This window comes from Lepisosteus platostomus, chromosome 9, assembly GCF_059453375.1.
Source record: "Lepisosteus platostomus isolate fLepPlt1 chromosome 9, fLepPlt1.hap1, whole genome shotgun sequence".
Classification (NCBI taxonomy): domain Eukaryota; kingdom Metazoa; phylum Chordata; class Actinopteri; order Semionotiformes; family Lepisosteidae; genus Lepisosteus; species Lepisosteus platostomus.
Window position 1 is genome coordinate 6,713,991 of NC_142619.1, and position 19,276 is coordinate 6,733,266.

The 19,276-nt window shown below is 39.4% G+C and overlaps 1 protein-coding gene across 1 annotated transcript; it reads right to left on the reverse strand.

The window, feature by feature from the left end:
- Positions 1 to 873: 873 nt before the first annotated feature.
- LOC148654477 (putative polypeptide N-acetylgalactosaminyltransferase 8) lies at positions 874 to 17,199 on the reverse strand. Its single transcript, XM_088646715.1, has 11 exons — positions 16,904 to 17,199; positions 13,356 to 13,635; positions 12,399 to 12,565; positions 11,728 to 11,911; positions 9,677 to 9,874; positions 8,767 to 8,881; positions 7,425 to 7,610; positions 5,601 to 5,738; positions 4,557 to 4,652; positions 2,745 to 2,912; positions 874 to 1,985 (listed from the first exon to the last, which is right to left on the reverse strand). Exons 1-11 carry the CDS (start codon positions 17,085 to 17,087, stop codon positions 1,866 to 1,868), a joined length of 1,836 nt encoding a protein of 611 aa, XP_088502841.1. The 5' UTR covers positions 17,088 to 17,199; the 3' UTR covers positions 874 to 1,865.
- Positions 17,200 to 19,276: the final 2,077 nt, after the last annotated feature.

Sequence of the window (19,276 nt, forward strand, 5' to 3'; positions counted from 1 at the left end):
CAAGATGAGTTCATGTGTGAGAAAAAGACCTTAAACTGGACACTCTTTTAATTCAAATTCAGTAAAAGAGATTTCAGAGAGTCTCAATTATGTTAAGATGCCTTTGTTAAAATGTTGTAAAGAGACACAGAAAGACACACTAATACATTAATAGAAACGTACTGTATACTTTTGTAGTATGTGCAAACAAAATGTGTCTAAAATAAGATGCGTTTCAGAACTTTGTACAATGTAGACATTGTACATTTGTTTTAAATTAATGTTTCAGATTTATTTATCTCAAGTGTTGTACTATACCTATCAGCTTGCTTCTATTTTCACTGACATTTTTAATTGGTCTCTTGAGCAGTGTAAACTGCTTGTTCCTGCATGTTTTGAATCTGCAGTGATTATTCTAGCGCTTAAGAAATCTAATGTCAGATGCCTGAATGATTATATCTGTGGCTCTGACTTCAGTAATTATGAAAGTTTTTAACCATTTGTCCAGTGTTGAACTGGATCCTTACCAGATTGCATACTGGGTCAATAGGACTGTAGAAGAAGCTGTTTCTCCCTGTCTTAATTTTCATCCTGCAACACCATGGGACCCCTGCTACCTACAAATGGATCCTGTTTATCAAATACAGATCAGCATTCAATATAATCGTTCCTTCAAAGCTGTTTGATAAACTTCAGGGGCTGGGTAATTAATCATCCAGTTCCTGTGCCATTGGATCCTAGGTTTTCTGTCTGATAGGAAACAGGTGGTGAAGATGGGTAACATGTTTTTTAAGACTGTGACTCTGAATAGTGGTGCCTCCCAAGACTCATTATACACAAATGATCGTATCTCTTCTTCTGAGTTTGTGAATATAATAAAATTTACACACGAGACAACATGAATAGGTTTAATCACCAATAATGAAAAAACAGCATAGTGAGGTAGTGCCCTGTTGTGGTATAATGAGGAATTTGGAGCTGAACATTAGGAAGACTGAAGAGCTGAAGGTGGACTTTCATAGGGGAGGAGGAGATGTGCCAACACTTTCATGGCCAGTCTGTGGAGAGAGTGGACTCCTTCAAGTTTCTTCGTATCGGCCACTCACAGAAGTGGGAAGTTAATACCTGCCTCGTCATGAAGGAAGCCCATCAGGGGCTGTCCTCCCTAAAACAGCTGAGAAAGTTTGCCGTTCATCAGGAAGCAATGACTCACTTCTGTAGAACTGTGACTGAGAGCGCAGTCACCTTGTCGATAACTGTGTGACGCAACGCTATCAGTGTGATGCAGCAATACAACCGCTCAAGCGCGGAAACAGCTGGAAGGAGTCACACACACAACATGCAAGATCATCGCATGCAGTCCTCCCTCTCTCTATTTACAACAGCTGCAGGAAACAGTGTCAGACAGTGTCCACAGACCCCTTCCATCCTCCCAGCTCTGTGTTAACATAACTTTGTGCGTGAAGAACAAGCTTCTTGTTTCAGTAATGTGGTCATGGTCATAGTCCTAAACATAATGTGAAAGTCAAAGCACATTCATTTAGAATTGTTTAAGTGTTAAAAAATTGCCTTTAGTACACGAATACAGAGCACTATAATTTCATAATCAGATCCCAGATATGAACAGAGATTGATATTTTCATTCTTGCCCATTTGATTTGAAGATCTATGCCCTGACCCACTGATACAAGTCGATGTAAGTTGAGTAAAATGTTAGTGACAGGAGAAGATAAATAGAAGCTAAGATACGTGATCCTTTTGTTTTATGGAGAGCCACAACAAGCTAATTTCACAAGAGAGTAAACACTAACTCGAGGCCCCAGTTTTCAGCATGTGAGTGAGCATTTTGAAATATATTAATAATCCTTTCATTAGCTGGGGGATAACTAGAAGTCAGTGACATTATGTTGAATTTTCCAGCCCTGTCCTGTGCAGTTCTGAATCACCAGGGTTCCCTGCTCAACTTCCAGACACCTGTGTGTTTTTCTGTTAATCATGGCCTTTCCCTGTAAAACAAATAAACATAATAAACATGAGAGATAATACATATATTTAACATTTTACCTTCTTTCTCAGATGCTGTTATCCCAGAAAATTATAGAAATTTGAACTGTATCGTTTGTTAAGGATTTATTAAATTAACATGTTAAACAATATGAATTATCATCCATAAATCCATACTTTAGAGGCCATACTAAAGTTAAGTAAGAACAACAATTTTCAAGGCAGGACTTTTTTTAGGTAAAAAAACAATTTCAAGAAAAATGACTATTGTCTGTAAAAAACAAATGAGAGGTTTTAGGCTGAAGACCTTGAGCACAATGTCTAGGTTACAGTACTCCCAGTATTGTTTCTCACAAAGGTCAATAATTTGTGCCAAACAGTTCAATTTTTACCCTCTAACTACCTTTCTTGACCACCTCTGAGAATTTAAACCTACGTACTGTACTTCATTCAAATGTATTCTAACGGGCTTGAAGAGAGTTCTGCATGTTTCTTTATGTATTGCTGCAACAGTTTCACATTGTCAAGGCAGATCAGGAATCTGATGCCTGAGCAGTAAAATATTAATTATTACATTATATTATTATTATTAAATTAATATTAAAATATTATATATTAAATGTGGTGCTTTTTGCTCATTAGATTTGACAAGTAATACCCTGGATTCAAAATATTTAGTCCACCAAAAAGACTCACCTGAAAATGGCAAAAAAAACAACAACAAAGTTATTGGACAGTAAAGGTTTTTGTCGAGGCCTTACCTGTTTAAAGTCCCAGTAGATGCTATAGCCTTTTTGTTTTGCCACAGAGCACTCATACAGGCCTGGGGTACTGCCTGTACCTGGGTCAGCCAGACATCTGTTGTTGTTGTATTTGTGAGACTTGATACCTCCAATATAGAGCTCTCCACTTTTTCGGTAGTATGTATTCTGAAAAGTTATGAATGGAAAGTGTTTTTTAATTAGTGAATTTATTCTAGCTCTGCCTGTACAACTTTTTATTGAAAATTGGTTTAATGAAAAAATGTTCCATGCCTAAATATAAAACATTTAACCTAGATGAATTGTAATGACTATTTATTGTTTGCTCCTTTTACACGACAGCAGGGTTTGAATCTGAAGTAGAACAGGCCGGTTTTATCATTTTAATTTATCAGGACAAAGCATAAAGACATGTAAACAATGTGTATTGTGTTTTGAATTGTAAAACATAACAGTGCTTCTTTCTATAAAGCACTAATTGTTTTCAGGACATGTGTAATCTTTAAGTTTGGCTGACATTACAGATCTTGTTTTAAACAAATCAATATTGTGAGCAAAAAAGAGAGTGAAAATTTAGGATTGCTCAAGCAATGATTTAAGATCAAAATCACATAGTTTGTCAGCAGTACAATGCTCCTTATGAGTATTTCAGATACACCCAGAAACTGGCCAAGAGCTCATAAAAATGGCAAAAGACAAACATGAAACATTTTTTTTTTCACAGAAAAAGAAAGGCACAAGTCACAAGTTACGGTGGAGATTCATACAGCAACATAACTGCCAACATAAGAAAGTGAGAATACAAGGATCATGTCTTGTATTCTGTTGGGCCCACAGAAGCATTACCAACTTGTAGTCTGATCTTGTCAGAAATCAAAAGCTGAGGAAGGTTGGGCCTGGTCAATACCAGGGTGGGAGACATTCAGAACTTGGCAAACTAGACTGCTGCTGAGGTGTTGGTGAACCTGTAGAACAGTTGGCTCTACTATCTATTGACCAAAACTTACAATCCCATCCTCTTTAAAGTGACCAGGGACACTATGTCATGGTAGATTCTATCCTGGCATCCTTCAGATGAGATGCTAAACCAAGGTCCACACTACTTTTGCAATAAACATGCCACTGCATGGTTTATATAAGGTGGTTTATATGTGGTGGCAGTGTGGTGGCTCTGTGGCTAAGGATCTGCGCCTGTGGCTGGGAGGTTTGCCGGTTCGTATCCCCTGGCCGGTAAAGGAACCCTACTCCATTGAGCCCCTGAGCAAGGCCCTTAACCCCAGCTTCTCCAGGGGGTGCTGTATAAATGACAAACCCTGTATGTCTTATGGAGAGCAAGTTGGGGGTATGTAAAAAAAAAGACAAATTCCTAATACCAGAAATTGTATATGGCCAATAAAGTGATCTTATAAGTGTAGCGAGGTGACGTTCAGTACACTGGCTTATGTCCATTCTAGGCTTACAAAACACAGGACTACTGGAGAAAATGTCTTCAATAATTCAATTGGTATAGCAATTTCTAACTTCTCCCCCAATCTGCAGTGAAGTGGGGCAACTTGTCTTTGTAAAAAATTGAAAAGCTCTTCTGACTATATTGTAAATAAACAATTATAGTGTTATGTGAACTCACTATGAAACTAAAGGCAAAATGAAAATTCACCTAGCTCCACTGCTGAGATTGTGGTTGGCACTCCTGCAGCAGAAGACGTGTAATGTCTACGCTACATCACTGAGGTGTTTAGTGCATTGCGGCGGTCAATGGGAGGGACTCAGAATCAATTAATTGAGTAAGGAGTAAGAAGAAGATACAGTTACCTGTGGACCATAGTAGTAGCATCCAAATGCTATGGGTACATTTCCAGGAACAGGTCCTTGATCGACACAGACATTCTCTTTCACAGTGTTCTTCAGCTGTAGAAAAACAAAGATAAAAGAGTATTTATAAAGCTAAGATTACACTTTTAATACGCAGCAACCCCAAGCTGATACCACTTTCAGAAATTATATATATGATTCGAAGAACCATCTCTCTTTAAAATTCATGGCGGGTATCAAAGATTTGTTGCAATCAGGGCCGGATTTTGGTGTTCGTAGGCCCTAGGCTCTTTCACTCCGAAATGTGCAAAAAGAGGGATAAACGCCAATTGAATAACATCGACTGACATGATGCACTTTAAACTATTTTAATGCTAAACCAACAAGTCGAGCGACCATCAGTTCAATACTTCTAGTTTTTACTTCTAGTTTCTAGAACAGCCGCTAGATAGCGTATGATTATTGATTTGGAGCACCTAGAGTCGATCGCAAGCGTGTTGTTTCAGCTCGTTTTTCATGAGTCACTAGTGTTTCCCTCTTTTGTAGTCCCTAAAATTTTTTTAGGCCCTAGGCCTAATTGGATATCGGGCTCTCATTGCAGTCCTGTCTGAAACAGATAAAATCTCTCATTCTCAATGTCAAAATAAATTGCAGGTCCTGCATGAGACAAGTCAGAACTTTCTGAGTGGAGTTTGGACTTTGGAATATGTTCTCACGTTCATTAAATAACGGATCACACAGGTTTGTTATCTCTACAAAGGTTGCATTTCACCAAAAAATCTCTTAAATGGTTCCTAAGAAATATTGTTAATCGGTCTGATGTCATTAATAAAGCGACTGAGGAGAATGATGGAAATTATTATTGTGAATAAGTATTATAATTATTGAAAACTAAACTTAATGAAGCATCGTTTGAGAAACACGTTCCTATGAATTCAATCAGCATTTATAGCTTTAAAGCCTTTAACACATTCTTTACATATTATAAATACCTTTGCAAAGACAAAATGCCCCCATAATGACAAAAAGAGTAAAAATTCTTACAGCTCCATAAGCAACAAGGTCTTCCCATGGATCCAGCTGAGGGTACACGTTGTCTATATACCACTTGAAAGGCTTACATTTCAGTTTCTCTCTGAGCTTCTTTCTTTCTGAGACATCCCCAATGTCAATTCCATGGTCCTGGAAGAAGAATGACACATGAACTAGACGATGTGCTGCAATATCGCAGCCAGCATCCATATCACCCTGCAACTCACAACCGGCATCCCCACTAAAGATCAGCAGATGTGAGCCTGGTCAGTACCTAGATGGGAGACCTCCTGGGAAAAACTAAGGTTGCTGCTGGAAGAGGTGTTAGTAGGGCCAGCAGGGGGCGCTCACCCTGCGGTCTGTGTGGGTCCTAATGCCCCGGTATAGCGACGGGGACACTATACTGTAAAAAAAAAGGTGCCATCCTTCGGATGAGACATAAAACCGAGGTCCTGACTCTCTGTGGTCATTCAAATCCCAGGGTGTTTCTCAAAAAGAGTAGGGGTGTAACCCCGGTGTCCTGGCCAAGTTTCCCATTGGCCCTTACATAATAATCCCCATCTATGAATTGGCTTCATCACTCTGTTCTCCTCCCCACTGATAGCTGATGTGTGGTGGGTGTACCTGCACACTATGGCTGCCATCGCATCATCCAGGTGGTCCTGCACACTGGTTGTGGTAGAGGGGAGTCCCCATTACCTGTAAAGCGCTTTGAGTGGAGTGTCCAGAAAAGCGCTATATAAGTGTAAGCAATTATTATTATTAGCTTCTATCTTTGGTGGCACAGAGGAGCAGTGGTGAGCATTGCTGTTTCAGAGACCTGGAGACCTGGGTTCAATACTGGGCCTGGTACAGTATGTTCTCCCTGTGTTTCCATGGGTTTCCTCTGAATGATCTGGTTTCCTTCAAGAGTCCAAAGACGTAGTAGGTGGTTCATTGTCAACTGGGAAAAATTGGCCCTGGTGTGAGTGTGTGCATGTCTGTGTTTGTCTCTGTGTGTGCCCTGCGATGGAGTACCATCCCATCCAGGGTGTATTCTTCCTTGTGCCTACTGATTGCTGTGATTTTTCATTTTATATATCATTTGGATATTAGAGATGGTGTCCAGCTGCCCCACAACCTTGAACTGGATGAAGGATTTATGAAATGGAAGGATGTTTGGAACTTGTGTCTTTCAAATGAATCAATAGAATAAAAGCAGAAACAATGTGAAGAAAGGAGGCCCATCCAGTCCATCTTGTTTATTTGACTAAGCTAAGCCACCCTAACATTTACTGCATTTGCTTCTTAAAGGATCCTAGAGTTTGAGCTTTAACATTCTGAATGGCAAACTTGTTCTAGATATCACAACTCCCTTCCTATTCTCAGTCTTAAATGAATTCCCTATTTGCTTTCCCATTGTGACTCTTTGTACTTGTTGCAGTACTGAGTCTGAAGTCATCTGCTGGGTTGACCCTAGGAACCCCTGCTGCTGCCATTATCAATAAAGATGAATGAGTCAGTTCCAGAAGACGCCATGCATGTCCAAACCAATGACAGTACTTCTGCCATGCCTTAGAGATGAGTTGACGTTCTCTGGAGGACATACAGTTCTTTTCATTCAGCATATTTTAACCTTATCATCACTGTGGTAAAGGTTTATCTAGGTTTCATCTGACCATAAAACATTGTTAAAAAATCTCTCCCACCTCATGATGGACTATGGACTGACTCTGAAAACTTAAGTCAAAGGAAAAGATTATATTCTGATTTAGCTACAGTCTTCCAAAAAGGCTACATGGGGCAAATGGCCTCCTCTCATTTGTGACTTTTCTTGTGTTGTTATGTTCTAATTACCTTTATTGGTAGATTCCAAGCAATATTAATGTTTTTTTTGTACTCATCCATCCACACTTCGGCCACTCGCAGTGCGTTCCTCTTCATGGTGATGCTGAGGTCAGGCAGATAGGGTTTGTGTGCTCTCTCAATGTGAGCTATCTTGGAACACGGCACAATCTCAATACTGCCCCCACACAGCCAAATCTAGGTCAAGTTAAATATAGCACAGTTATTATTATGGCTATCAAACAACAATAAACAATTTGTCTTGTCTTCAGAAAAATCATGACTACACAGTCATGCTGTGGTCTCCAAGCTTACAGTACATGAGGAATTTACATTTCTCTCCTGGGAATGCATAATGTATTTTGAATTGAATCAAATCGAATTGAAGTGAATGGAATCAAAAGGAATCAAATCAAATCAAATTGAATTGAATCAATTGAATTGAACTGAATCAATTGAATTCAACTAAATGGAATGGAATGGAATTGGATCATATCGGATTGGAGTGAAAGGTGAAATGCTCCTTTCAAATGTTACACCTCAGAACAGTTCTAACAGCCCAAACCAAATTTTAGTTGATAATAATGTTTACTTGTACTAATAATGGATCATAGTCAAATGGAAGTAAAAGCTTGTCCTGTCAGATCTTCTGAACAGAACCATCTTGACCATTTGAGTTTGCTATAGAGATCTTTAGCCAATAAAACATACGTATTTAGGAATGAAGGAGGATTTAGAAGTGAGAATGTGTGATTCTCTTATAAATAAAACATCTTTTGATTGCAACTCTTTTTCTTTCTGTCTGAGTTAGTCCTATTTGTCAAAGGTGAAGGAATACTGAAATCAGGTTTAAGGTTCATGAGTTTACTGTTTACAAAACGTTTTAAACTTCTTCACCTCCTTTTTCGCAGCAGGTAAACAAGGAAATTAAAAAAGCACCTGCCTCTTGAGCTGTTTTGAACAGGTAAAGAATAGATGGAGATGAGGGACAGAAGGTGGATCAATGAGACTACGACAAAGCAAACCAGATTAAAAACAACATAAAAAGAAACAATGTAAGGATTGCATGATAGCTCATTGCACGAATAGGCAAAGAGTGAGTAAAGAAAACCATCTGGTTTTACAGGCCTTGGCAAAACTGGTTATGTGTGTATAGCAATGTGCCATAAAAAGGACAAACAAAAAACAGGTGTCGACACCTGAAGAATGTTCCATGGCCAAAACGCTGTGTTTTCTTTCTTCTCTTTTCAGCATGGAATAAACCTATTACTTCTTACTTTGCAATCAAGTAATATTCTAATGTTAAACCTGTTGCACGGTGTACAGTGTGTGACTGGTTCCTATGGTTACTTACTCTAACCCCCAGCTCCACGTTTTCACCACCATAGATTTTCATTCCTCCATCCAAACTCCCAATTTCGCCAAGGAATTTTCTGTCTGCAACAAGAATTCCCATAAGAGATGGGCTTCTGCCAAAAACAAAATAAAGGGAGTCAATTACTGCCTTTTGTATATTAAACATCTTTTCATTTAAAAAAAACTTATTTTAGAGAACAAAACAAAACTATTTTACATATGAACAACCATTATTCAGCCTTACATTACAGGCACAAATTCCTGTTTGTTCCCCTATTTTTTACAATTATATAACTTTTTAACAAAACTATATACATTTAAAAGAAGGAAGATGTATACAGTTATGAATATGAAAAGGGAGGAGACTATATAAATGTATCTTATTAAATTTCAGTTATTTTGTATCTCAACAAAATCTGACCTTAAAGGTTTAATGTACTGAACACATCTAAACCAATATTTGACACATTTTTTCATTTGTAATTTTAGTGAAAATGTTATTTTTTCCATTATATATATTTCCCTTATTAATTCAATCCAATCATTCATTGTTGGTAGATCTGTGAGAAGCCACTTTCTTTTTATAGCTTTCTTCCCTGCTGATATAAGGATTCCAAACAAATATTAATCACTTTTCATAGTCGTTAATGCCCTTGATCTTAACAAAATGCAACATTGCTGTCCTGCACAGGTCTTGGAGAGCCATATCTCAACCATGCTGGGATGTAACTTGAAATAATAAACAGCTTTTCATTTTGGGGAGAAAAAGGGGGTTGTGGGAGAATTAAAACAGAAAACAACCAAGGTGTAATGTGCATACAGAAGGAGCTGCATCTTTAAAGGATGCATCCAATAAGTGATTTCACTGTCCTGTTTTGGAATTAAGTGGCCATTGGTGAAGGACTTACTTTCCAGGCCTTGATGGATCCTTCAGTCTGTACCAATCGGGCTGGAAAGACTCATACATGCACCATAGAGCCCAGTCAAAGGCGTGTGCAGCTGGGGTATATTTAACAACTTCTAAATTGTCAAAATTCACTCTGTCAAACACAGGGGACACCACCACAGTGCGATTCTCCTTTATTCTTGCAAGCAGCGGCTCAGCCCTGTGGACACAACAGGAAATGACAGTCAATAGAAAACTCAATTTTTTTTAAAATGGCATATTTTGATGCAGAGTGATCAACAAACAAATGTTAGGCAAGATATTTCTTTCAAGCCTTCATCCCTGTCCCTTCCTTAATTGTATGCCGTCACAAACTACAACAAAATATTTTCTAAAGCATTCAACTTATTTCACAGCAGCAGGTTTTATAACTTTGCCCAGGTGACATCCCAGAATATGGTATGCCAGTTCACATAACTCGGTCAAAGTCATCTCTCAGTGATGGTAGCTGTACATGTATGTTAGATACAACATTTTAACATGTTTCAAAATATCTATCCAAGTCCCACAAGGCAATTGTTAAAGTTTTTGAAGTGAATAAATGAAAGAGACTATTTAATAATTATTACATACTGAAAAAAAACAACACCCTAGTATATGAAGTACAATGACAAAGACTGTACATATATAAAATAAAACAAAGCATTACTTTCAATAATTACTGCCTTGTGCAAATTGTGGATTTTGGGTAAACACTTCTTGGGTGAGAACTTATTTTTTAGTCATTTTATTCAATTCTTTTGTATTCTTAGTTTCCAAGAAGGGGAATTGAAATTTTTGTTTTATTGGGAGTAGTTTTCCCTCCAGAGATTCAAGAAATATTGGTAAATTTTCTCCCATTATTTTTCTTTTCCAGTTAGAAGAAATGATCTTGAGGAAGTGTGAAGGAACTCAAGCAGATCAAGTACAATCACTGCTAAAGGTCATATGTGCTCTTCATCTTCATGTCAGTGTTTGCAGTGATTTTTTTGTGTTTTTAAAGGACAATTTCAGAACAAGAACCAGAGAAGTAAATGCATATTTTTTGGACTTTTGAGATCCGTCAGGCCTAGTTTGTTTTTTTCTTGTTACTTAAAAATTTTATTTCACCAAATCCTATTCCATCTGCTATTCTTCCAAAAGACCTTTGATGTTAGAGTCTGGGACAAGGGGTGTGTCTGTCTTTTGTGCTCTAGTTTCCTGCCACATACTGGGAGGTTAATTGGCTTCTGGGAAGATTGGCCCTGGTGTTAGTGTGTGCATGTCTGTATGTGTCCTGTGATGGGCATCCCATCCAGGGATATGATAACAGATCAAAGGAATGCAGTCTTCTTAAAATTATGTTTAATAGACATAATAGTTTCAAAAACTAAAAGCAATAAACTTGATTGATCTTAATATTTATTGTCACATTACGTTCTCTACACACAATGCAAGGATGTACCTTTTAATACCTAGAAGTGTTAAAAGCCAAATATGACAACGAGAAACAGTTTTTTAAGTAATTGTTAGCATAGGACATAGCATATCAATTACCAAGATGTGTAGGGGAACTACTTTGTATGGAAGGTAATACATTTAAGCCTTGTTTACAACAAGTATTTATGTTAGAAAACGAACACCTACAGTATGTGACTTGTATTTTGCCATTGAATGAGCTATTTGTAAATATGCAAACTGGATGTTTTATCACATTCTTTTTTATTGTTGTTTCCTTTTTTTGTTGTTGTTTGTGCATAGTTCATATATTCTGATTTCACATTTAATATGGGAAAATCCATAAAGATATTGCATTAAAAAAGAGATGTGTTGTGAAATCGATCTTCCAAAACAAAGCTAGCTGCTGTGAAGAAATTACTTACTACTGTATCTTGGGAAACCAGAAGCTAGTGATATGGAAAAACCCATAAGGATATTGCATTAAAAAAAAGATGTGTTGTGAAATTGATCTTCCAAAACAAAGCTAGCTGCTGTGAAGAAATTACTTACTACTGTATCTTAGGAAATCAGAAGCTGGTATGACTGGAATCTTACCATTCTGCATGGACCTCTATGTGGGCATCCAGAATGGCCACTACTTCACCTGTAGCAGCTTCCCATCCAGAAATCCGGGACTGTGTCAGGCCCCTCTGTTCACTGTGTCTCACCCTCTTCACTAACCCTGGGTGCTTCTCATGGATCAGATCAATGTAATCATCAAGCTTTCCTTTCAGGTCCTCTGCCGATTATGTGCATGTTAAGAAGACATGGACTAATTAAGATCACTTTATTGGCCATATACCATTTCTTGCGTTAGGAATTTGTCGTTTCACAGACCCCAGCTTGCTCTCCATGAGACACACAGGCGGAGAGAGAGGAGGGTCAGAGCGCAGGGTCAGCCTTTTATACAGCGGCCCTGGGGCAGCTGGGGTTAAGGGCGTTGCTTAGGGGCCCAGTAGAGTAGGATTCCGCTGCTGGCCGTGAGATTTGAACCAGCAACCTTCTACTGTAGCTACAGGCGCAGATCCTTAGCCACAGTGCCACCGCTCTGCCCTACGTTCCATACTAATTCAGTACTAATCATGAATATGTCAGTTATTACAGTAAACTACGGCAATGGCTCTTTGTATTCAAATTTATATTCACTGCATTTTCCCTGAAAAGGAAAAAGCTTTTGAAAGACAGAGCTAAAAAACTTTGATGGTCATTTCCTTCCTCTGACAAACCACTTGAGCTGTAGTCGTCCACAAGCACGATCTCCTTCAGCAGATGAGCTGGCGTTCTGTCTATGATGCTCCGAATGGCTCTCTTTATTATGGACAGGGCTTCATCCAAGTAAATCAACACCACGCTCAGGGTAGGAAGATCCCTGGGATATTTCTTCCCTAAACAACTAGATTTCAAATGAAAGGGGAGGGACATCAGATTAGGAATCACGAGAGAACAAATTGTGTTTCAGTTCTACACTCTCTACTGGCTCAAACAACAAAAGGTGCTCTCCTGGAGTGCTGGTCATGTTCTATGATCCAGACTTCGGATCGCAAGAGCAGTGGGTCAACACTGCAAGTCACATCAGAAGCCAACTATGACTGGGATTCCTCTAAAAATAGTGTACAATAAGCTGAGCACTACTAGGATAGTGTTGAATAGACATCCTGGGTTCTCTGAGCTTTCTGACAAACAGCAGAACCTGTGATTATTTTTTCACATCATTAGCACTTATATCATCATCACATTCAATAACTGCTTTTTCCAATTCAGTGTCACAGTGGCCTGGAGCCTCACCCAGAAAGCACAGGGTACAATGTGCATCACAACCTGGACGTGATGTCAGTCCATCGCAGGGCATAAGCAGACAAAAACAAACACAGACTCATAGAATAAACGCCAGTTTTTTTTTATCAGAAGCCAATTAACCTATACTATACTGAAGAGTATTTGATAAACAAAATAATTAACTTAAAGTTAAGCAGGAGAAGTAGCAGGAGGGCTAGATCATCAGAGTAATTAATGCATTATTGTAAGTGCTGCAATATTATATACCAGTGCCTCAGCTCTGTCACTGGAGTACTAAATGCCAAGTGATATAATTAATGAGAAAACCAAACTTTACACACAATAAGTACAGCAGTTTTATAGCACAAAACCTCCTGGACAACACTTATATATGAAAGGGAATGTACCTGGGATCCCTGGTCTCAGGGAGTTTTCTGTCCAGTGGCATCTTGTCACTCAGATACACATTATAGCCATATCTTTCATAGAGCCATTCTGCTTTCTTTTGCTCCACTTCTGATAAATGTTCTCCCCACTTCTCAAAGAGGTTCGACTTCGGGAAGAGTTTTTTGAATGCCCTTTTCTCTTGGTTTGTCTCCACTTTTGTGTCCCTTGGCTTTTTTTCAGCCTTTTCCTCCTTCAACTGTACCTTTTGCTCAGCCTTTTCTTTGTCATCCAGCCGCTTAGCTATTAGGGAAAAACATATCAAGAGACCGGGCTGATTTTACGGACCAATGACCACAAATCGCAGAGTGACCCATAACTCTGTAACTGACGATGCTTTTCTCTTCTTGACTTAAAGAATGTGGCAGTATAGCATGTTGGGTATTTATCTAGACTCATTACTGGTAGGTTGTGGGTTCAAGTCCCTGCTGTAGATGTTTCTGTTGTACCCTGAGTAAAGTAATTTACCTCAGTTGCTCCAGATCAGCCAGTTGTTTTGAAAGAGGACCTGCACTTCCTGGTAGCGGACTTTGTGATTTACTGGCATTCTGTCCAGGGAAGGGATATCAAGTGCATTCTACTCACTGTCATTGAAACCAGGACATTGAAACTAAAGGAATGTTTATTTTAATAAAAGCTAACAAACTGTTTATCTTTTAGCTTCCTAACTGCTTATAACCCTGGCAAGAGGAAACATACCAGGCATCTATAGGTCAGTGGAAAAATGCAGCTCATGTCTTAAATGCAGTAAAAGGGCAGTCGAATATCCTGTTCTGTGAATCAGGAGTTGTTTTTCTCTACCCGAGCTTGCATAAGAATTGATGGTTCATTTTAGGGATTTGGTAATCTATATCAAAGGTATGAAGCTCATTTGTCATTGTGTATAAAAAGCACTGAGCAATGTCTTTCGGAGAGACTAGCTTTTGCAAGCTGCTCTCCCGTATGCATGTGAAATAAACGACTCTTCTTTCTCCAACATCTGAATTCTGTCGTTTTATATGATTCTACAAAACCAAAGGCCTTGACACGTTTATATAGAATTGTCTACCTACCAATTGGTCTAATTGGTTCTTTAGGGCAGCAGTACAACAGTAAACCTTAAATCAGCAACAGATTCAGGCCTGACACTGGCGTTAAAGTGGTCTAATCAAGCCATATTTTATCCCTTTATCTTAGGTCTTGTGTGGCTGATGAATGTCAGTTTATCTTGAATCATATCTGTGTCTGTTAGCTAATGCAATCCAATATTAATTGTAGCAGTAGCTTTATTACATCAGTCTTTCTATTGCTCTATTGCACTGTGTATCTAGGTCACTTAGAGTTGAAATGGTGCTACTTCATCTATATTATTATTTTACATGTGTTGGCTTGGATAAAGGCATCTGCTAGATAAATTATTTAATTTACTTATTAACAATAACAATACATCACGACTGGGACTTGCATTTATTGGTTATTTTCCAACATCATTTCAAATCCTCTCAAATGGTAAATCACAGTTGTAAATCATCAGTAGAAGATTAACTCTTGTTTTCATTAAATGTATACGTTGCTTGTGGGATCAGTGCACATTCTGTAAATAGCTACTTCATTAATCAAAACATGTTTGCAATCTTTTTCATATCAAACCCTGAGGAAGGTAAAGCAGGCTACACAGGTTTAGGGATGGACAAACTGAATGGGTGAACCAAGCATTCAGCAAATAAGGTGGCACCACCAGAACAAAACGGTAGAAGCAATTAAACTTGTTTTTGTCATCATTATTAGACTTTTGAGGGAGTTGAGGATCTGAATCATGGCAGAATACATTAAACAGTCATGATGTTAAGCCAAAAGTACTAGCTTCTAATGACTCTTCATCCAAAAACTCTGCAGACAGAGGGCCCTCCTTCTCTGTCCTGTGTCTCATTTCTGGTTCTTTGCTGTCCTTCCGGTGTTTCTCTCTCTCTGGAACTATATTTTTCCGGGTCTTTCAGTCTGCCTTCGCTCAGCATTTCGTTCGGTTGTCCTGAAACCCACCTAGCACCAGGTCGCCCCACGTCCGCTACCTGAGGGCATAGGTTTCTATACGGCATTCCCTGAACAGCTGAGCTTGGGCTAACCCCCGTCTCGTCGCTATGCATAGGGTCTTTTCGCTCTCCTGCCATTCCACGGTTCGTCCTTTCTGACTTCCGTGACAAAAACACACTCTGTGAAGTCACCCTGTAACCTACTAGAGAGAAAGACCTTCCCATGATGAATACCTGCTTATTCCCTGCTATTGGGACCCAAACAAGGAAGATTATCCTAACAACCTCCCCTCTGTTGTGATCTGTTTCTTACATTCCAGTGTCAAATCCAATTCCTACAATATCACAAAGTAAATAAATTGTTTAATCATGGTAATATCTATAAACATCTAAAATGCCACGCAAATTTACCATGGTCAACTTTTTAAGGGGTAATTAAGTTAAGTGGTCTGGTTTTACAATGACAGTGCATGCTTATAGTTATTCTCAACCAAATCAGTTTCCTTCTGTTGGCATTTTTATGCATCTGTTTGTTTTTCAAATCTCAGTTTAGATTTTAGGATTATTTAGAGAAAAGGAATGTAAGTCTCCACGAAAGAGAATATAATTTTTGCCTGAAGCATTATCCATATTGTGGCTTTGATCGTAAGCTCTAGTAAGTTGTGGTCACTACGAAGTATTTCCTCCAAGAATGAGAATACAATGAAATGTCTATGTTTATTGGTTACACTTCTTGTTTGAATAATTCTTATCCCTTTTCATTCTAGCCTTTTATTACACTTAGATTTAAGTGTTATTAAAGTGTTGCCTTGACAAGCCAGCTTGGGCCTCTGAGTAAATGCAGAGAAATGTGGCTAAGAGACCCCTCTGAGAGACATCGTGAAGGTGTACAATACAATACAATGATATACAGTATAATGCAGATGGGCTCCATCTGTAGTCTGTTTCTCCCAAGACAATGGGTCGAGGTCACTGCTCATCACCCTAAGGAAGATCCACCAAAGGAGGGACTGCTGGGTGGGTACCAGAACTATACCCAATAATACCCTGAACCAATCACAAGCTGTGATGTTGCACCTTAAAAGCTAGCATCATTTTTAGTATGGTTTAGTTACTAGCTCCTCATCTCACTCCAACTCAAGGGGCAATCTGACTTTCCCAACCATGTGCAAAGCAGCTCGGGTCAGGACTTAAACTGGTCTCCAAGACCAGTGAGTCAGTAAGATATTCTGTCCAAGATATTCTTTCTGCCATAAAAGAAATCTTTGAGGATGAGACAACAATCTGTGACGATGGAGAAGGGAATAATATAAACTAGTTAATCAAAACTAGTCAGTGTGTTCTTTGGAGCATAAAAACTCCTCACAGAAAGGCACCCAAGTCCAGAATAGAATCCAAGACCTAAGAGATTACTGTTATTATTGTTATTATTACGTTTCGGGGGTTATTTTCCCTACAAACCATAAATAATTCTAAAGTCAAATTTGCAGTTGAAAACTTACAGAGTTCACTGATGTGGTCATCCATCTGGTTAAATCTTCTCATTATTGCTGAATACATTTCCTTGACACTTTGACGAGATTCTGTCAGCTCTGACTTATGCACATCTTTTGTAGTTATTACAAAAAGTACTGTCCCTATACTGGTTATTATAAAAGCCAATCTCTTCAGCCACAACAGCCTCATGTTTTGTTGAAATATTTTCTTGTCCCTTTCTTTTTTAAGAAATCTCTGTGATTTTTTTTCTATCGCACCAAACCGTGATTCAGTGATGTTGTGATTATAAAGAGCAGCTGCTGTTCCTGTATTTCACAGAAGAAATACAGGTACATTTACTCCACCCTCTGTCGCTTAAAAGATTACTTTCAGAAACAGGTAAGGCAGGAAAAGACAAATCAATCTACATGTCACATAAGTTGGAAATGCGAGATTGTGCCAGTCATTCATTAATTCATTTCACGAGGAATGACGGCAGCCGAAAGCTTGGGAGAAATTAGAATTGTTTATTGAGATGTGGAGATTTGGCGTAACCCGCTTGGCTGAGGGCCAACCTCCCGGCTGTTGGACGTTGAGGATAGGACCCCCATGCGACCAATTGGGTAGCTGCAAAGGTGGAGAGGGGGTGGAGGAGGGATGCAGAAAACGAACGAGGAAGAGGAGAGGGTGAAGTTTGATATATATGGAGACCAGTTGCTTATGTCAGGATTAGTGAGAACTGCGGCAGCTGTGTCGAATGAGCTCGGCTGCTTTCATTCCTCCCGAACTTTCATTAAAAACTCCATTCATTAAGTCATTCAACAATAACTATTGTGCGTCTCCCAGCACCAAGTGGCAAACAGGCAGGAGAAGTCTATCATGCCAAAAGAAAATGCATGGTGTTTATAACAGAGGTTAGGGAAGAAGGTAACATCCTAATCTTGCACTTTTCTGCCAGCCTATGTATATACTGTACGACTCACGCAAAGGACAAGCCAGCCAGTCTTGCCACCTCCACTGGTGGCTACTGTTATGCTGCATCTGTCATCCATCGCAACAAAGAACAGAACCACTTTATCACTACAACTTCAACACAATGATCTGCGCCATACACAGGTAAACACAAAGCAGCACGAGCACAATTGCAAGTCAGTTCAACAATACACAGGGTAGAATATAGAAACACGACACACAGTAAATTCATGGCTTTTGCACTACAGCCTTCCTTGTCACGAACACGGACTGAAATCTGTGTCAGATCTTGTAGTAGACACTATGCGATGCGGTAAGAGCTGGAGAAAACAGGAGGCGTGGTAAAAGGAAACACACAGGGGTTTAATAGTGCACAAAATAATCGTGACAATCCGTGAGACAGTGAACGGGGAAGACAGAGAATGGCATCCAAATCCAAACGGGTCCAAGGGCAGGTCAGGGCACAGTCCAAGAGTCCATCAACGAAGAACCCATCCTGGGACGCGACAAGGTTAAAATCCCCGGGAGAGGGGAAAACATGGACAGGCAAAACATGGAGGTCCTAAGGTGATGGGGCGAGATCCTCCAGACTCCGGGCTCAGGAAGCGGGAGGTGTCGGGGATGAGGCCTACGCCCTCAGGAGACGGACGTAGGGTTTCCTGGTGTTAGGCGGGCCTCGCGACATCTTTACCCTAATGGTGAGCGCCGAGGACTGGAGGAGCTAGTCTTTAAATAATAAAGCTAAGAGGGTACACCTGGGAAGCTTAACAATCAAAAGGACAATAATTGGAGCAGTGGAGCGCCCTCAAGGGAGGGATGTCGGGCGTGACAGTCCTGACACAGGTCATAAATATGGTGCCACCAATTGTACTGTATGGCAGCGTCTCACTATAAAGAAGAAATGTCCCTTTGTTGACTCATTTGCCTGACAGTCTAGCTTGAGGGGCAGTGGGTTTCTAGCCTCTTTGTACAAGCAGGAGGGTCTGGAAGGATGCCTTCCCCGAATCGAAGCTCAGATTTAGTTGCCTGACCTCTTGCAGTCAGGTCCCCAGTCCATTTATTGCACGTTTGACCCCACCACTAACAGCCTCCATGTAGGAAATCTGTAGGCCATCATCGGGCTGTTGCATTGCAAAACAATACCAGTGCCCAGTTCAACACAACCTATTAATGCGACACAATATTATTGTAATGATACAGTACTGTAAGAATAAGGTGCGACTATTAGGTTTTTATCTTTGTAATGACCGGCTTCTATTTTCATTATCTGTCCATCTTTTTGATTCATTGGATAAACCTTTTGTGGTTTAGCGCATGATTTATTTTGGCTTGATTAAAAACACGACCATAACTGAGAAACAAATTCATGGAGATTGATCTACCCTGTCATTTACACTTTAATCAAGGAATTGCATGTTACGCTTTTG